This window comes from Lactuca serriola, chromosome 1 (genome assembly GCF_051521515.1).
Source record: "Lactuca serriola cultivar US96UC23 chromosome 1, Lser_US96UC23_V15, whole genome shotgun sequence".
Classification (NCBI taxonomy): domain Eukaryota; kingdom Viridiplantae; phylum Streptophyta; class Magnoliopsida; order Asterales; family Asteraceae; genus Lactuca; species Lactuca serriola.
This window is the reverse complement of record NC_136408.1, coordinates 136,644,868-136,663,541: the sequence shown is the minus strand read 5'-3', so window position 1 is coordinate 136,663,541 and position 18,674 is coordinate 136,644,868. Positions and strand designations below refer to the sequence as shown.

General features: G+C 34.0%; 1 protein-coding gene and 1 long non-coding RNA gene across 2 annotated transcripts; one reads left to right on the top strand and one right to left on the bottom strand.

Moving 5' to 3' along the window:
• The first annotated feature begins 5,554 nt into the window (after positions 1-5,554).
• LOC145071118 (uncharacterized) lies at positions 5,555-6,710 on the top strand. Its single transcript, XR_013690246.1, has 2 exons — positions 5,555-6,120; positions 6,462-6,710. It is a non-coding gene; the product is annotated as an uncharacterized LOC145071118 (long non-coding RNA).
• A 954-nt stretch (positions 6,711-7,664) lies between these two features.
• Positions 7,665-17,965, bottom strand: LOC145099000 (disease resistance protein RUN1-like). The gene is made up of 7 exons (XM_079036590.1): positions 17,772-17,965; positions 16,273-16,926; positions 10,490-11,618; positions 10,079-10,402; positions 9,096-10,001; positions 8,381-9,005; positions 7,665-7,946 (listed from the first exon to the last, which is right to left on the bottom strand). Exons 2-7 carry the CDS (start codon positions 16,827-16,829, stop codon positions 7,900-7,902), a joined length of 3,588 nt encoding a protein of 1,195 aa, XP_078892716.1. The 5' UTR covers positions 16,830-16,926; positions 17,772-17,965; the 3' UTR covers positions 7,665-7,899.
• Between the last annotated feature and the right edge of the window lie 709 nt (positions 17,966-18,674).

The window sequence follows — 18,674 nt, the reverse complement described above, 5'->3', positions numbered from 1 at the left end:
CTCCCAAATCTCTCCAAGTATGAGAAATCTCTCCCAAATCTCTCTCAAAAGTTCCCGTAACTTTTTAGAATCATTCGGGTCATTCCGACCCTTAACCAGGTCAAAAACAGCTTAAAACGGGGTAAAAACGAGAAAAATGGACCTTAGGAACCGAAACCCTTCTCAAGGAGCCGAAGCTCCTTAAGGCCGAGACCTAGGACCGAAAGTACCAGGACCCGACCGAGTCTCTGTTGGCCGAACCCGGAGAACCGAATCCCTGTAGCAAGACCGAGTCTCGGTCTCTGTCTCCTCGCCCCTCTCGGTCTCTGTCGCATCTCGGTCTCCTCCCACCTCTCTGTCTCCTTCTCTCCTTTCTGTCTCTGTTCGCTTCTCGGCTCTTCCCTTCTCTCGATCTCTGCTATCTCTTCCCTTCTCTCGGTCTCTGCTCTCTCTTCCCTTCTCTCGGTCTCTGCTCTCTCTTCTCCCCTCTCGGTTTCTGCCCTCCCTCCTCTCGGTTCTAGCATCAGAAGACCGAAACTCGGGCTAATTTCGGAATTTTGTCACTTTTAGCCCATTTTTGATATTTTTAACATTTTAAGCCTGTTTTTCGTGATTTTAAAGCGGGATTTTCTCCAGAAATTATATTTTAACATAATAAATCCTAAATATTCATAATTTAAACATATTTTTATGAAAATCATTATCTAAATAATAAAGATCTAATGGGGGATTTATTTAAGGTGGAGTGTTGACCTTGCCTTAACTTATGTCACAAGCAACCACCCCACACCCACTCTATGACCAGCCACACCTCCCCACCTTACCTAGGTCACTTCAATGTCCGTTACACTCAATTTCCACCCATTCCCACGTTTTTAGAGCTGGAACAAACATCCTCTCTCCTCATTTCTCTCATTTGCTCTCCTTTCACTAAGTATCAAACACCACTTTTCTCTCAAACTTTTTCTCCACCAAATTCAAGATTCAAGGCTGATTTTCAAGTGTTCTTCCACTCTTAGTAAGTATAATTCATCCTCCTTATGATTATTTCACTTCATTCTACTCAAATCAATGATTGTTTACACAAACTCCATAACTATGATGTTAGATTCTCGAAAATCCTCAAGGCATCTCCAAGTGTTCTTGAGTTAAACACTTCCATTCTTCAACAATCATCTACTGAAATCACTTAAGGTGAGTTCATACCCCTACATTTTCATGTTTTCTCAAGTTTTTAGGGGGGAATACAAGTTAAAACACCAAGAACATAACTAAACTTTTCTAACAGCCTTCATCAGAAAAGTTCAACTCCATTCACGGATTGTTTTGGGCAACTCAAACATTTTTTTTCAAAACTATATAAGGTGAAAATAGTTCACGTTCTTATCTTTAAAATGACTACTTGCACATCTCCATACGATTTTTCTACAATTTATGGTGATTTTTACAAAAATGCCTATCATTTCAAACAACAATCCGGACCAGTCTGTGATTATGGACTTTTTCACCCAAGTTGGAGGTCATTAAAAATCGTGATAAAAATTATGAGTAAACTAGACACATTTTGGGAACTCTCAGAATTTACGGATCTAGTTTTCGACTTCGTATGATTTTTCTATGATTTTTCCAAAACAGTGCAGAATGGTTAAAGTTAGCCAACAACATGTAAATATCATAACACTTTGTATTATGTTGAGCAAAGTGTATAATCATAAGTTCTAATTATTGAATGTGTTTCTTTGTTAGTTTATCATCATGAACTGAAACTAAGTCATTCATAATAAATATTATTCATTCATTTTAGAACACGTATAATAAACTATAAAAAGTATAGTTTAATGAATTAATAACACTAATACATTTCCATAAAAGAGTTCTTACATATTACAAACGTTTTAGATAAACTATAATAGGTATAGTTTATGATACATTACATAACACACTCATACAAAAAGGGTACATTCATACAGAAAAGGTTTACACTCACACACATTATATGTAAACTTGTTACCCTAAATTGTGAGACATTCTTTTTCTGTACGTCCGAGTGCGGAATATAATTCCTGGTAGTTATAATCAGAGTCTCCTGGAGGGAGAACGTGATACTTGTATATAGATCTATATTGGGTTTGACACCCCACACCTTGCTGCTAGCTACAGTGGGACCTGCAGGTCTACGGGTGACAAATGTCATTTCATTTTCGCGACGCCTGAGAAACGTCATGGCAGGTTCACATAGTCATAGTATGATTATATCGACTCACATAGGGAGATAACAATTCATAAAGTTTATGGGATTTTATAAAACCTAAGTAGGTTTTATGTTGATTTAAATTCACTCTTTATATCAATTCAAACTCACAGTATTCTACTAAGTAAGAATGATTTCTTATACATTTTGGTCTTTGGTCATAAGGCTACATTATACGGATTTTAAGGAAAATATCGGATTTTTCTGAAACAAACGCGACACTTACATGAGAAAGACTTCTGTTAGGTTTTATAGCAAAAACTTATGAACTCACCAACCTTTGTGTTGACACTTTTCAAACAACTTGTATTCTCAGGAAATCACTAAACAGGTAATCAAGTGCTTTTGAGGATGGGACGTTAAGGCGTCAAACTTTTCATATTTTGTCAACATATTGTAATTGATTTTGAAACATGTAATTCATACAAGTGATGTAACTTTTTCAATTATATATATGTTGGTTGTGTTTGCTTAAATTACTATTGAAATTGTGGTTATGATACTATACATGAAGTCCTCCACCCCCGGACGTTTCCGCCATCCTTGGTTTGGGGGTGTGACAATTTCTTTGTTGATGATTTCATTTGTGGTTTGTAAGTGCACATAATGTGTTTGATGTATTGCCTCATTAACATTATTTATGGTTTTTGACTTTGATTTTAGTTCCGATCCTTACCTTTCCATTCATGATCAGGTGAGCGGCTTTAAGAAGGGTTTGAATTACAAAAAAAAAAAAAGCAGATGGAGTATATATATCAAGTACATAAGAACAATATCTCGTAAGGAGGTAATTTTTATAGGTAGCTAGAGCCAGGCACATAGAACTATAAAACCTTCTTTAGTTCAACCAATTAGCTATCTGCTTAATTTTCTGATTCTCAGTTTTTAATTAGGTTAATTGGTTTTAAGAACATCTTGTTATTGTTTGTTTATAACTGATTTGAGAGGATTTAAATGATCATATAACAATATCTTTTCCTATCAACTCCTGTTCAGTAGATAAGTATTTAGAAACATGGAGAGGAATACATTTTCTTATCCCCCTTTTTAGTAGTTATTGGAACATTCATATTAAAACTAAAACTGGGAATGTGCTTATCTAAATTATTTTCCTAATCAGCTACAAACCAAAAACCTTAGGAACCAATAGAAAAAACCCAATACAAATTATATAGCTTTACATTATCAACAAACCAATTTTGACTCCTTCCTTTTGCTTCTTTGTTCATACAACAAAAGACTATTGTTAATGCTGCATGGCTCATTACTCTAGCATCTTGTTTTCATAAAGTTCGATTTTTCTTGTCTAAGTTTATATGTGTATGAAAATCCCCTGTTTATAACCTTTGTATTCTATTTGGAAATGGCATATACAAAATCTCAAATGCAAATTTCTTTTTTGCATGTATAGAAAACTAGAAATGGGTAAGACAAGGAGTATGAATAGAGATCAGAACCATGATGATGCAACTTGTAGTTGTTGATTTTCATGCATTTAGTGGAGTTTGTAAGTCATGGAGATCACTAACACTCTCTAATAGGAACAAATTTATAATGTCCAGACCACCCATGTCCATATCTCTCTCTGTTGATGCAATGAGAATGATTACTACTTAGATGACTTTATAAGAAGAAAGTTCAAAACCATTGTTCTGCATTCTGCTTATAAGACATGTATTCGAGTAAAAACTTGTTGAAATCCATACTTACCTATTATTTAATAAAAACCTGTTGATATAGTTAAACAAACTTTATGATGATACTACTTGTTGGAGTAAAGGAACTTTCAAGCATGTATAGATTGATGATGTCATTTTGTAGGAACTATAACTCGTGAAACTTGGTCAACCTTGAGATGATAAATTAAAAAGGGTGACCTTGATTGTTTTCCTTTGTTTCAAAGACAAATGAATACATTAAAAGGCTGAGAAATGACATGTGAATTTGCAGCAAATAGTGATTTAAAACCTAATTTCTACAAGATTTCGCACACCGTTAAGTAATGCCTATCGTACACATCTCTTGCCTTCCAAGGGCATAATTGGAAATTGTTGTTTACATTAAAATATTAGCATCAAAGCAAACTCTGAAATTATATCTTGATTTGCAGCGGATCAACTTGACCTGGAGCTTTGTTTCTTAAAATGGGACTTTTAAGGATTCAACGGGTATGTAGTTGCCTTTCCAACTTAATCAGCCCTCCAACAGGGTAAATACTAAATTATATACTTGTAATTAGGAACGTATGTTTATGACAATATTATTTTCTTTTCTTTATTCTTCTTACTAGTAAACTAAACACATGATAAATTCCACTCTAGATGAAATTTGTTGCTACGGTGTGTTGACTATATCTATATCATGTGAGTTTTGATAGTTTTCTTTTGTAATGATTAATTTTGGAACTATTTTCTCTTTATGATTCTCATTTGAAATTATTTTTTGCTTGTTTTATTTAGTTAACCTTCTTGATATAGATTTAAAGGTGAGGGAAGATGACATGCAAGATATCTTTTAACATATGTTTTTTTAATTTCAACTAGGAAAAACTCTGCATTTTAGTGCAGGCAAGGGAGGTTAGTGTACATATGGAATAATGTTTACCAACAAAATCATTTTATAATTTTTATAAAGAATATTTGCCTACATACCTTTAGAGTAGGAAGTTATAAATAGTAGGGACCAAAAAGAGGCAAATCTAAAAAATATGGGGCCATCACAATGAAATAATGTTTATCAACACAATCATTTTATAATTTTTATAAAGAAAATTTGTATACATACCTTCAGAATAGGAAGTTATAAAAAGTAGGGATCAGAAGAGGCAAATCTCAAAAATATGGGGTCAACACACCAATTTAATAAAGAGTAAGGACCAAAAGTGCTAAATCTTGAAAATATGGTGGCAAATTTCTAAAACAACAATACTATATTGTTTCTCAATGTTATAGGAATTAATTATATGTATAATTTGGTGTGCATGTTAATTAGAAAAAGTGATTATTATCTATCATCATCATTAGAGTAAATTACGCGAATTGTCCCTCGTACCGGTATCAAAAGACATATTCAGTCCTTATTTTTTAAAAATTAACACAGACCGTCACTCTTTTGGTTAAAAGCTACATGTGTCATTCCTCGTTAATTTAAATTTGCACGTTTATCCTTTACAAGACTTGAAACGACTATTATGCCCTTTTTATTCATTTTTGATTTATTTATTTTTCTTTAAACGATTTTCTATAATATATATATATATATATATATATATATATATATATATATATATATATATATATATATATATATATAAACCCATACACCTTATGAGGGCACATAAGGGATGCACAACAGACCGACCTCCGACTTCATTGACTTAAACCGTCGGCCGGTCAAGGAAAAGCCCGATCACCGCTTCCGATTTCTCCGGAGGTGAGTTAAACTTCAGCCGCGTCTCGACCCCGTTCTTATTTGCTCTGGGAAGGAAATCAAACAACGAGAAGCTATTCAACTCCACCTCTAATCAATCATCACCCTACAACTCCTTGGTCTTCAAATACCAGTACTTATAGATGTCAACATCGCTTCCAAAGACGTGTTTTATGGTCTTGGAGAGAGAACGCAACCACATAGAGATTTAGTAACAACACCACCACCCTCTGATTTGGGTCCAAGTTTCAGAGATGGTGGTTGCGGTGGTGGAGATTGATGGTCATTATTGGATTCGAGTTTCTGATCTGGATCTGCTTCTACTCTGATTTGAATTTGCTTCTTCTCATATCTGAATCTACTTCTTCTCTAATCCCCTTCTCTCCGGTAATCCCTACTCCACAACGGGTTTAAATTTCAGATCTAAATGTAGATCTGATTGGGTTCACTATCCAGGAAAGGTTGAGTTTCATATATGAATGTAGGGTTTGAATTTTGATGGTTGATATTTAGATCTAGGGTTCATCAATGGTGGTGGTGGAGAGTGACGGCTGATGTTAAGTTGAAGATTGGTCCTTTTTTATTTTTTAAAATTTCAAATTAATAATTAATAAATAATAATTGATAAATCACAATAAATGAAAAAATAATTTGATAAGGTCAATATAGTCATTTCATGTTAAATAAATAAGAGACGGTCCGAGTTAATTTTAAAAATAAGGACTAAATGTGCATTTTGGCAACTGCACCAAGGACAACTCGTGTAATTTACTCTCATCATTATATTATTTTTCATGTTCAGGTTATTGTTTTCCCTTAATGCTCAAAGCAGCCACATACCAAGATCGCCATGTTGAAGGATTAATAGAGCAAGTACTCATCTTTTATTTGGTGTACCATGCTTGTTTGTGTTTATATATTAGTATGTATTTCATTGTGTCATAAATTTGATGTTTGGTGTTAACATGTTATAAAATTGTTGGGGATAAAAGATTGTGTCATTTAGTACGAAACCGAATCATATGATATTACAAATGGTTATCAAGTATAACTTATTGTCAGAGTTTAATTGGGAATGTAATACAGACAGGTTGGGGATATAGTACGGTACACCACCATTATCAAGCTGTATTTGTATTATATATGTGATGTAAATTATATATGTGAGATAGAGTACGGTTAAACAGGTTAAACAACCGTATTCTATTATATCTCTAATCTAATACACCCCAATACAATACGACATGACTTTCCGTATTATATATACAAATATAACCGTACTATACTTGCCATTTTCTAGTATATATATATATATATATATATATATATATATATATATATATATATATATATATATAATATGACAAATAACAAATAAGTATTCATTTAATATAGAAAATATAAATAATCATATTAAAAAGATTAAAATTAAAATACTAATAACATAATTAATAAGTTAAAAGTAAACATAATATTTAATAAAACATCCAATATGATTATTGCATCATACGAAAAAGAAAAATAGATTTTGATATTATGACAAATTATCTCATAAAATTATATATATATATATATATATATATATATATATATATATATATATATATATATATATATATATATATATATATATAATTTGGAGAGTATAAAAAACTATCTAGAAATGTACATAGTAAAAAGGTGAGTGCGAAGCTCGCATATTTATTTTATATTAAATTTTTTGGTAAAGGGTAGTGGGGATAAAAACTGACATCTCAATACATATTTCGTCCCTTCCCCACATAGCCCATTAGGCTATCCTTATGTATTAAGTTGGAAAGAATCAAAGAAAAAATAATTGATAATAATCGCCTAATATATATTATGTATTTGACATAAAAAATAAACAAAAATAATAATAACCAACAACAATGAATTCGAAACCTAAATGAGGAAATTAGGACTCCATAGGACCGTAAAAGTTAGCCTAGTTGTTTGACATGCTCCTCATGAGTAAGGATGAGAGGTTTGGATGTAAATATTTAAAAGAAACATTACACAAATTTCATGCCCCAACAACATTTTGATGTGGCCATTTTCATGTATACATTGCAAGGTTATATGTCATTTATTTTGTTACATCCTAGAGTAGACCAATCAAGAACTTTCATGATAAAATGTTTGGTTCTATATGCTTTTTATTCATGTGACTAAAGAAAGGTTTCCGTTTCAAAAAGTATACCTCACATGTGTGTGACAGTTTAAGGTTTCCTTGGTGATAATGCTCTAAACCATATTTCTTCTTTTTCTGAAAACAGATAAAAAAAAAATAATGTGTTAATCATTATACACACACATCCACTTGAAAATAGTAGTTTTATTAGGTACGTATATATTTATGTGATCCAAATTCCAACTTATAAAATACTTATCAATTGATATAACAAATCGACCCATTTAGATTGACCAATGTTTGGGTTAATTCATCAAAAATAACAGTAGAGCTTTTATTTTTTTATATTTTTATAAAAAGCAACTCTTCTCGTATATTTTTAATAAAGTAAATAATAATTGGTGAATTTAGATCATATGATCCATTTGTTTAAAGGAATAAGGTTATTTCTATGATCCATGTAATAAAACTTAATGGGCTCATTATCCATCTATTTAAAGAAGTTAGCTTGGTCATGGGTAAAGTCATGTTATACATAATACATGACTGATAAAAAAAATAACATCTACCTTGATAGCTGGGGCCTTCTGGAATGAATTTACGATGATAGGGAAACAATCTAATGCTATAAGTAAAGAATCTGTCATTGTTTAGGATGTATTGTCCTGTTGTTGTTTGAAAAGGAGAGAGATCTCCACCAATTATGTGATTCCATGACTTGTAATAACCCAACGCATCTTCTTCTCCTTCTTCTTCATCATTATACACAAGACTCACCCCACACTCCTTTACAACTTGATGAAATGGCAGTGTAACAGTAATAGTAATATGGTCTCCACCCTCCAACTCATTCATCCCAAACATCCAATGACATAACACCACAGAACAATACTTTCCACCTGCAGTACATCTGTCCAAGTAACGCTCATATATCCACATGCGGTTCTTTGTTATATTACTAATTGTGATCACTGGCGTAAGGGGGAAATGACCATCAAATAGATTTGTTGGCCACTCATCCAAAACTCGCGTTGTCTGTAGAGAACAGAAGTTGAGTCCTGTAAGGAGGTTGTTTGGAGATGATGATGATGGTATGATAAACGATATTGATGGCCCCAAGCTCCTATAGATAAACCAACTCGGCATCTCCTCTGCCTTATACACTGTGCTGAATATTCCAAATTCATAGAACATCTGTCAAATACAACCAACTTAATTAATTAATCCCCATAATATTTATATTATATGTATTCACGTAAAGACAGACGGTTAACTACACAAAACCTGGATTTCATATTCCCAAGAATTAGTTCCCACATGCCTGTTGTTAAGGAAGTCTAACTTATTCCAGCCTAAGCTGCGTAATACCTTTCCTTCAACACCCATCATTGCTTGGATTTTCAACATGCCTTCAATTTCATACGACCCGTATGGTGGATGTCTCAAAATATATTCCAACCATAGTGAGGACATTTGCGGATCAAATACAACTTTTTCTAAAGATTTGTGACGAGAATATAACCGCATCGCTCTTAGTGTGCGTGGAGGATGTTCGACTATCTTTAATTTTTTACAATTCTCCATGCTAAGTATCTCAATCCTAGGAAGGGTTCTCACACAATTGGGCATGGAATGGATCAGATTGTTATCTAAATACAATTCCTTTAACAAGGACAGACAATTGAAGTCTGTAGGAAAGGCTTCAGTGGATAATTTATTATTTGCAAGCGACAACCTTACTAGAGATCTCAGCAAAGAACTTGAAAAAAACTTCAAATGGCTTGGTATTGCACCCATAGAGGCGGAGGAGGAGGTTGTTGTGCTTATGCTAATGATTTTGTTAGCATTGCACATTTCCAGTGAATTAATATCTAAATTTGTATTCTCAGTTTGAGATTCACCGAGATTACAACCATCTAGCAACATTGTTTTAACCTTCTTTAACATGCCTATGATTCTTGGAAGGTTTTTAAGCTGGTTGCAGTAGCTTAGATCGATGAGGGAAAGTTCAACACACTGCTCAATTGATTCACAAACCTCAAGCAAACCAGTGCAATTTCTAAGTATTAACTTCTCAAGAGCTGGGAGTTGGTCAAAGTCACCAAGACTAAAAAGTTGTTTACAAAAACTTAGATTTAGAACCTTCAATGATCCAAGCAACCTTTTATTTTTTAAGCATAATCCATCCAACTACAAAAACAAAAAGAAGTTAGAATGATAGTGAAATTCATCACAGCATGAAAAAATAATAAATGAAGATAAGTTACCTTTTGCCTCTTCTCGAGTCGTTGTGGATTACTATAGCAACCGATAAATGATTCAATATTGCTATATGACATGTCAAGAGCAACAAGATTCTCCATAGGTAATTCTGAAGGTATAGACTTTAAACGGAACCCATGCATACACAAACATCTTAATTCCTCCGGAAAGTTCTCATAAGGCCCATTCATGTTTACATAATTGAGTTGTAGTAGCATCAGACAATCCATGTTACTTAATCTATCTGTTTTCAGCTCATACGATGCATTCAACTTCTCTTTCTCAATCATGCGCATGTCAAGGGCAAGGCCTAAAATATTTTCTTTACCCTAAGAAGAAACATAATGCAAATAAAAGAATTAGACAATACAATATTTTGAACTTGCATACTACTAAAACCACATATGGCTTCTTACCTTTTTTTGTTTTAATACTCTGAATGATTCCTCATGACACCATAATAGACTTCGCTTCCATGGCTTTTTAGGTGATTCTTGACGTACTTCGAATCTTCCCATCTCTTGAACCAACTGATGCATCTTTAGTTCGTTTTTCCCTCCGATACTCAGAAGGAATCGGTCGAGGAGATTAGGTATTCCAGATCGTATGTTTATATTACATGCCTTTAATATTGTTTCAGCAACATCTTTATCTACTCCAACAAAAAAACAAGCAATATACTTAAACAAGTCCTTATCATTTTTGGATGGCAAAGAGTTAAAACTCATTCTCAAGACATTATTTACATGAGAATCTGTTTCTGTCTTTAACCCTTCTATGCAACCTTCCCAATAAGTTACATCTCGATCATATAGAGATTTGCCCAATAACTCAAGAGCCAATGGATGTCCTTGACAATACTTCACAAGATTATATGACACCTCCTTGTAACCTTTCTTGGGATAATTGCATTTGAATGCATGGAGACATAAAAGTTTCCATGATTCGGTCTCATTTAAGCCTTGAAGCAAAAGCTTTTTATGTTTGGGTTCAATGTTTGTTTTGAATAGTGCACAACTCTTTGTCAAACGCTTGTCCTTTGTGGTAATAATTATTTTGCTTCCGGGATGAAAACCTTTGCTCCCAAGTAATGCATCCAATTGATCACGCGTACTAATATCATCAAGAACAAGAAACACCCTTTTACGGGCTACTGCACTTTCTATCTTTGAGGTGTATACTGAAGCGACATGAACTTTAATTGAACTTGTTTTTGAAATGTCATTGCATAGTTGTTCTTGTAAATCAAGCAACCCATTAAACTTTCCATCACAAACCTTACTAATATCTTCAATATAGCTGCTTTTGTGGAATTCATGAGAATATAGACCATAGATATGTTTGGCTAAATATGTCTTCCCGATCCCACCCATACCCGAAATAGTGAGTACGTCTACCATATGTGTGGATCCGTCTTTCAACCATGAAGTGACAAAGTTAATATGATAGTCCATCCCAATAAATAAAGGTTGAGTACTTCTTAAGGGTACATGTAATCTACGGTGGATGTCCTTCACAATTTCTTCAATAAACTCTGTCTCTAGCCTGAAATCCGATTTTATAAGAACCACAAAACTAACAAACCAGATTTTGAGATTTAATTTGTCCAAAGATCCAAAATCAAAATTATATCATAGCTATTAATTTTAATCAAGTCGTTCACATTAAAACAATATTTTGTTTACACTTCTATGTTCTAACCATACAAGTATCCAATGTGTAAGGTCATAAATATTTATGTATAATAAGATAAAAGATGCCAATATAATACCAGATCTCACTAATGGGCAACCTAACTTCACTTGCACTTACACAAGACCATCATAACTATCATTGTGGTGTGTTTGAAAAAGAGTGTCAGTTATATAGGTAATCTACTACTACTTAAAGGTGGTATGGTATAACAATCATTACGAGAGAAGTTATTTATTAAAAAAGTCATTATGATTTGAAGGTGGTATGGTATAACAATCATTGTATGTGTACGTATATAGGTTTTGGAATGAAGGTATAATGATTACGGGGAAATATTCAAACCCTAATATGGTATCAGAGTTGTAAAGGGCTCTTACCAAAATTCTTCCCAATACCATCGACACCCATTGTGTCGATCTTGTGAGATCTGTCGGTCACCTTCCTTCTTCCTCCACTTCACCGCTGCTACTGCCTCCTCTCTTCGTGTCCTTGTTGATCTTCTTTATCTCGTTCTCCCACAATCTTGAATCATGATTGGCGAACCCTCAAACCCTAACGGTGGAAACTTAAAGCCATATGCCATCACCGACATAAAATCCTTCGTTCCCTTCATTTTTGACTTGAATCAACTCAACTATGATTCATGGCGAGAGTTATTTCAAACTCACTGTACCAATTTTAGAGTTCTTAGGCATTTTAATGGCACTTCAAAACCGCAAAATGATAAAGACACAGATTAGTTCAATCTTGACTCTCTTGTCAAGATGTAGATCTATAGAACCTTGACTCAATCACTACTCAACATGGTTATAAAACCCAGATCCACTACAAACTCTTTGTGGCTTGACATTAAAGCTTTGTTACATGACAACAAGGAGTCACTCATCATGGAACTCGAGAATAAGCTAAGGTAAATGACAATGGAAGATCGATGAATAAATGAATTTTATGAGAGGATGAAGGTGAAAGCCTAATTGCTTGGCGATATTGGTAATGCTATCAATGAACACACTCTTCTTATGTAGTTTCTTAATGGGTTAAACCCAAGTTTTGTTCAAGCCCGGTCTGTTCTTACTCTCAAGGAAAGTCATTTTTCTAGACCCCGTCATGCTACTGCACACCATTCCGACCATGCCTCTGTTCCCACTATTCTCTATTTGGGTCATCCTTCTTCATCTCAAAATCGTAAGAACAACCGCCACAACAATCGAAGCAGCAACAACCGCAATGGAAGCCACCGCAGCAGCTCTTCTCATCGCCAATCCACCACCGAGAACCGCTAGCAGCCGGCTGCCCCAACTCGGTCTCCTCAGTAGCCACTTGTTCCAATGTAGTGCCCCTATTTTCCTCCGCCTTGGGCTCCATACAGCTAGTCTACAGCCCCCTGGTCCATTCCTCGCCCCTAGACCAGATAGTAGTAGCGCCACCGATCCTAGCAAGGGCTGCATGGCAGCGGTCCCTCCACTTCAGATTGCTCACTTCAGCCACCTGTTGTGTTTCACACAATTGATCAGACCACTGAGCTTACCCCCCTATGGCAATGGTTTCTCCCGACTCAAGTTAATCAAGCCACATATTTTGGTGCAACAATGAACACCATGCCACTCAATGACACTCACGATCCATCTTGGTATATGAACACTGGGGCTACATCTCATTTGGCATCGAACACATGTAAACTCCATTCTCTTATTAATAAAAACAAAATAAATTATGTTCATGTTGGTAAAGGTTCACCTATTCCTGTCACACACTCTCTGGTCATTCCCATTTACACATAACTCATCGCACACTCACCTTCACAATGTCCTTGTCACACCTAAAATAAAATAAAAAAAGTGTTGATTCTATTCCAAAATTCAACATAGATAATAATGTCACCATTGAATTTGATAAATTTGGTTTCTCTGTGAAGGATTTTCAACCGCGTTAGGTACTTATTCGATGTGATAGCTCATGCGATCTCTATCATGCTTTCGAGAAGCCCAAATCTCCTACTGTGCTACTTGCTTGCGGTCCTACGTTATGGCATCAACGTCTTGAGCACCTCGGCCCATGTGTCCTTCGGTTTTTATTTTTAAAATTTATTGCATGTGATAAAGACTCTACTTATGTTACATTTAATTGGTTTCGTCTTAGCAAACATGTTAGGTTGCCTTTTACTTCTTTTTTGGCTGTTTATAATGCCTTTAATATTATTCACAACGATATATGGACTTCTCCAATACAGATTATTTCTGGAATAATATACTATGTTTTATTTTTGGGTCATTATTCGCATTTTTTTTGGATTTATCCTTTATGTAACAAATCTGAGGTCATTACCAAATTCTTACATTTTTGTGCGTATGTTAAAACCCAACTTAACACTGAAATCAAATCTCTTCAATGAGATTGATATGACCTTATTTAACTATGTATTTTAGGCTATTATGCTAATGTATTTGAGAAAAAATGTTATCTTTTAATATATATGATATTTAATATGCTTTGAAATGTCCAATTACAGTTAAAATGGAAGCTGAGATGCAAAAGGAGGAGAAATGAGCTGAAAAAGGGGCTAAAATGATGTTGCTCACAGTTTCACCCCCTCGTCTGTATTTTCACCATATCTCATGACTCTTAACTCCGATTGATGAGATTAAAGATGTTCTGGAAACTAGACAAAATTTAGGACAACTTTCATGTTCGGAGAAAATGTTGATTCCCAGTCACCACGACGTGGCCGATCAGAAAAATGTCATGGACGGGAATAAACAATCTACCACGGCATGGCAATCCTTTTGCCACACCGTGGCGACATTGAACGCTATAAATAGAGCCGGATATTAACCCTAATGATATATCTTCAACCTAATTCGTCCCCAACGAAAATAAAACCACAAACTATGATTTTGAGAGCCTAGAAGGTGGTCGGATGGCCGTTAAGCTGACTTAGAGCAAAGATTCGAAGGATTACATAGCTGATTCATGCCAGAAATCATTTGGTTTGTTGTTCCGACCATGATTAGCATTCCAATATGATTCTGTATGTGTTTACTTTCTTATTTAGGGCTTCAAAATCCTATTTCTTGGTGTTAGACTAGATGAATCATTGAAATTACAGATTAATTTGCTATTTGGATTATTTATTATTATTTAATTTATTATGTTTGCTTGATAAAAGATTGTTATGTGTTAAAGTTTCATTCTTTTTTATTTATTGCTGAATATTGTAAGGTTTAGATAAACAATCTAGCTTGATGTTCTAGAATCATATGATTTTATGAATTATAAATTTGTATGACTAGTGTTTTGACCAAAAACCTAGGATTAAATAGAAAATTTTGTAATCTTAATGTGCGAGTATACATGTGATGACAATTCATGTGTAATGGCTTCATGATCCTTGATGCTAACAATTCAAGTCTCTAATCATAATACTAACTGAACATTGATTTTTAGGATAATTAGTTCACTTGATCACGACAATTAAAAGTCTTGAAAATCAAAGGATTAGTTGTCTAGACCCAGAAACTAGTCATATTAGGAATCGGTGAATGAAGAATAAATGTCAATTAATTTAGTAATTATCTATGATTTTGAGATGTAATTTTGTCTACCCAAAGTACCCGTGGTGATTTGTTTTCATTCACTTTATCTAGTTAGTCTAGTTGTTGATTTAATTGAGCTTTTATAATAAAACCTTTTTTATTGCTTTCGTTTATATGTAACCTATAATCAAATAATCTAATATTAATTCACTATCGTTTCCTTTGAGTTTGACGCCTTTGTTTATCAACACTATATTATACTCGATCAGGTTCACTACCTGTAACGTGTCGTTTAGATGTGATAGACTAAGAATTATAAATTAAAAATACACATCAGTGATCACAAACCCAAACATTAACTTATGATGAAACATAAAATGCCTAACAAATGTGTGGAATTTATATCCTAATACATCATACACCGAAATGCATTGGGAGAAGGTTATACATGTTGGGTAATCTTGACATAGGTGGGTTAATTTGGGTTACGGGTATGAGTAAAAGGTTAGTTTTTTGGTATTGCTTTACTTATTATTGAATAAAGAAATTGGATGGAAGTGTTTGAGTGAGTAGTCACAAGAATAGGCATGTTGGAATAGTTCAACCCTTTTATCTATTTTTTAGCTTAGAGTAGTATTTTTTATTCTTCCCACGTGATGATGTATGGAAGGCTATATATAGCCTTTATGAATAAAATAACAGTAGCAACATTTGGGATATAGAAAAGTAAACTATCCATCCATTATATTTCTTCGTTCTTTTTCTGTCGTGTAAAGCAGGAACATACACATACTCTTTGTTTTTGTTCAGTCTTAGTCTTATTATAGTTGCACATTCTTATTATAGCTGCACAGGTTAGAGAGGGAGGCTGAACCAACAATACTAACATTCATGTGCTAATCAAACAAAAACATTAATGTGTTAATCAAACAAATGAAAGATTATGGAAATATGTATAAGAAAGGAGTTACCTTCCATTGACGTCCTTTCCTTTTAAATTAGCTACTTCTATAAGTGCTTTATTCCATAGGTCCATCTTTTGAGCCCATTGAATTTTTTTATGTGCATTTTGTTCTGCCTCCATGGTCTTTTTATGCTTAGCCATTGCATCTCCAAAGCTACTTTGCTGCTTCCTGACATGGGTAGGCTCCACATGATAAAATATTGGAATAACAATATGGTTGGATGTGATACGCTGCTCAAGGATCAACACCAATTCATCGAGGCACCATGTTGAAAAAGCGTAATTCTTAGACATCACAATAATAGAAGCACGAGATGCCTTAATTGCACTCTCCAATTCCGGTTCAAGATCTTCCCCTATTTCAATCTCTTCATCATACAAGAAGGTACTGATATTGGCTTCAATGAGGGCCTGATGAAGGTGATCAGTGAAACTTTGACGAGTGTCAACATCTCTAAAACTTAAAAATACATCATATCTAAGACCATCAGTTGATGAACTATGACCACTAGTTGATGAAGAAGATGAAGATCCTTCTGAGAGGAGTTCAGAGAGAATAACCATTATGAGTTATGGGTTGATGAGCCTTTGTGTATCTTAGTAAGCTCTGAAACTCTTCACTTGTGGTTCAATGTCAAGATCTTGTACATAATGCCTGTACCTAAAATCCAAATTATTGATATTTAAAATCTGAAACTTAAATCTTGTCAAATAATTTAAACCTTAATAATATGAATACCTTTTAATCCTTCTAAATAGAACTTTAAGTGATAAAAATACAATACATATGCACCTCTGAGTTTAGCTTTATACCTCATAATGTGTATTGTGTTTAAACACTTGATTTTGATTTTTGTATTCAAAGGCTATTCTATTCTATATCTTAATTAGTGCTAGACTCAGTTGCCTTGCATAATCAAGCTTGAATCGGTTGGTGCTCTGTTTGAAATACAAAGAGAGGCTGCTACCAAGTTAACTAAATTGGTTAACCTGTTTTCCTTGCTAAGTTTTGGTGGAAGAAAATAACAAACAAATTTATGTATTTAAGCTACAACGCCTCTGTTTTTATTTGATTAACCCACATAAACATCCTCAGTTCCCTAAGTAAAATCCATTTGAATTTCAGTAAAGTAATCCTTAAACAAATCAATACCAAATACCATTCTTGAAATAATTACAAGATCCACTATTTACTCCCACGAAAGAAATTGCAAAACATCATTCAAAAAGAATCAAGCGTAAAGTAGTGTTATGGATTAGAAAACATAAAGGAATCGAGGAAGCAATCTTAAAGGATTAAAAAATTCTCAACGTGCATGAAGTTTTGTTCATCATTCTGGACTTTACGCTAGAAGGACTGTGTACTATCCTTGAAATGGAAAAAAAATCAGTCACATGTTAATGACATAAACAGGAGATTATGATGTGATTTATGATTAATAACATGAAAAGTGTCTAACAACATGTGAAACTAACTTGTGAGAATTCGATTTCATACTTATATACCTTCCTAAGGATGACAAGGAAACCTGAAGCAGCGATGATAGAGGATGAAACAGCAGTGAGGAGGCTGAGAAAGATGATGACTGAAAACCACAGACCGAACGTCAATAAGTCGACAAGGAAACGGCGAATCAACGACGATGGAAAGGAGACGACAAGAGAGTCAACGAGGATGTGGTGGTTTTTTTAGCCGCCTCAGGTGTTGGCTTCTTTTTGTTTTATCGCTTTTCCACTTAATATATATTAGGATAATGCAAATTCCACGAAAGTAGTGCTACAAAAATCCAAACGTATACACCCCAATTTCTAATTTTAAAAGACCTTTTAAACTTTAGCTTTTAGAAAGTACAATCAAGTTATTGTTTAGAAATACATCCGAACTGGGACTTGTCAAGTGGTTTGGTTTAGGTTACGACTATAACATAATAGTATATAAATTATTAATTACAACTTAAGTTGATCAATGATTCAATGTGATAAATTATAATTTGCGTTTAGTTGTTTTTTATTTAGTTTGTTCTAAATTGTTTTCTTTATTTTAGTATAAAATGACAAAATGTAAATGTCGGCATTAAAACTATTTAGTTTAAATAGTATAAGTGGTTTATTAATTTTAGAAACAGTGAAAAAAAAACAATGCATTATCATTGCTAAAACAAGGTGTTGGAATATTTCATTAAATGTGGCCTTAGGACTATTTGTAACATCCGGATATCCAGACATGGAAATTTGAGTATTTTATATTGAAATATGAAGAGACTCGGCGAGTTGATGCCTCAGCTCGTCGAGTAAGATCGCGGCTTGGTGATCTGTTTAATGAAGGGGCTCGACGAGTCGGGTATCTGGACTCGCCTAGTCAGTGTTGTTAAGGAAAACCCTAATTGCCCGGGTTTGAGACCTATTTAA

Excerpts from the sequence above, each read along its gene's own strand:
- LOC145099000 (XM_079036590.1), bottom strand. The coding sequence starts at position 16,829 with ATGGTTATTCTCTCTGAACTCCTCTCAGAAGGATCTTCATCTTCTTCA. Across the intron at positions 10,002-10,078 it reads GACTCGAGAAGAGGCAAAAG|TTGGATGGATTATGCTTAAA; the intron begins GTAACTTATCTT and ends TTGTTTTTGTAG. Across the intron at positions 9,006-9,095 it reads CTTGGGAATATGAAATCCAG|ATGTTCTATGAATTTGGAAT; the intron begins GTTTTGTGTAGT and ends TGTATTTGACAG.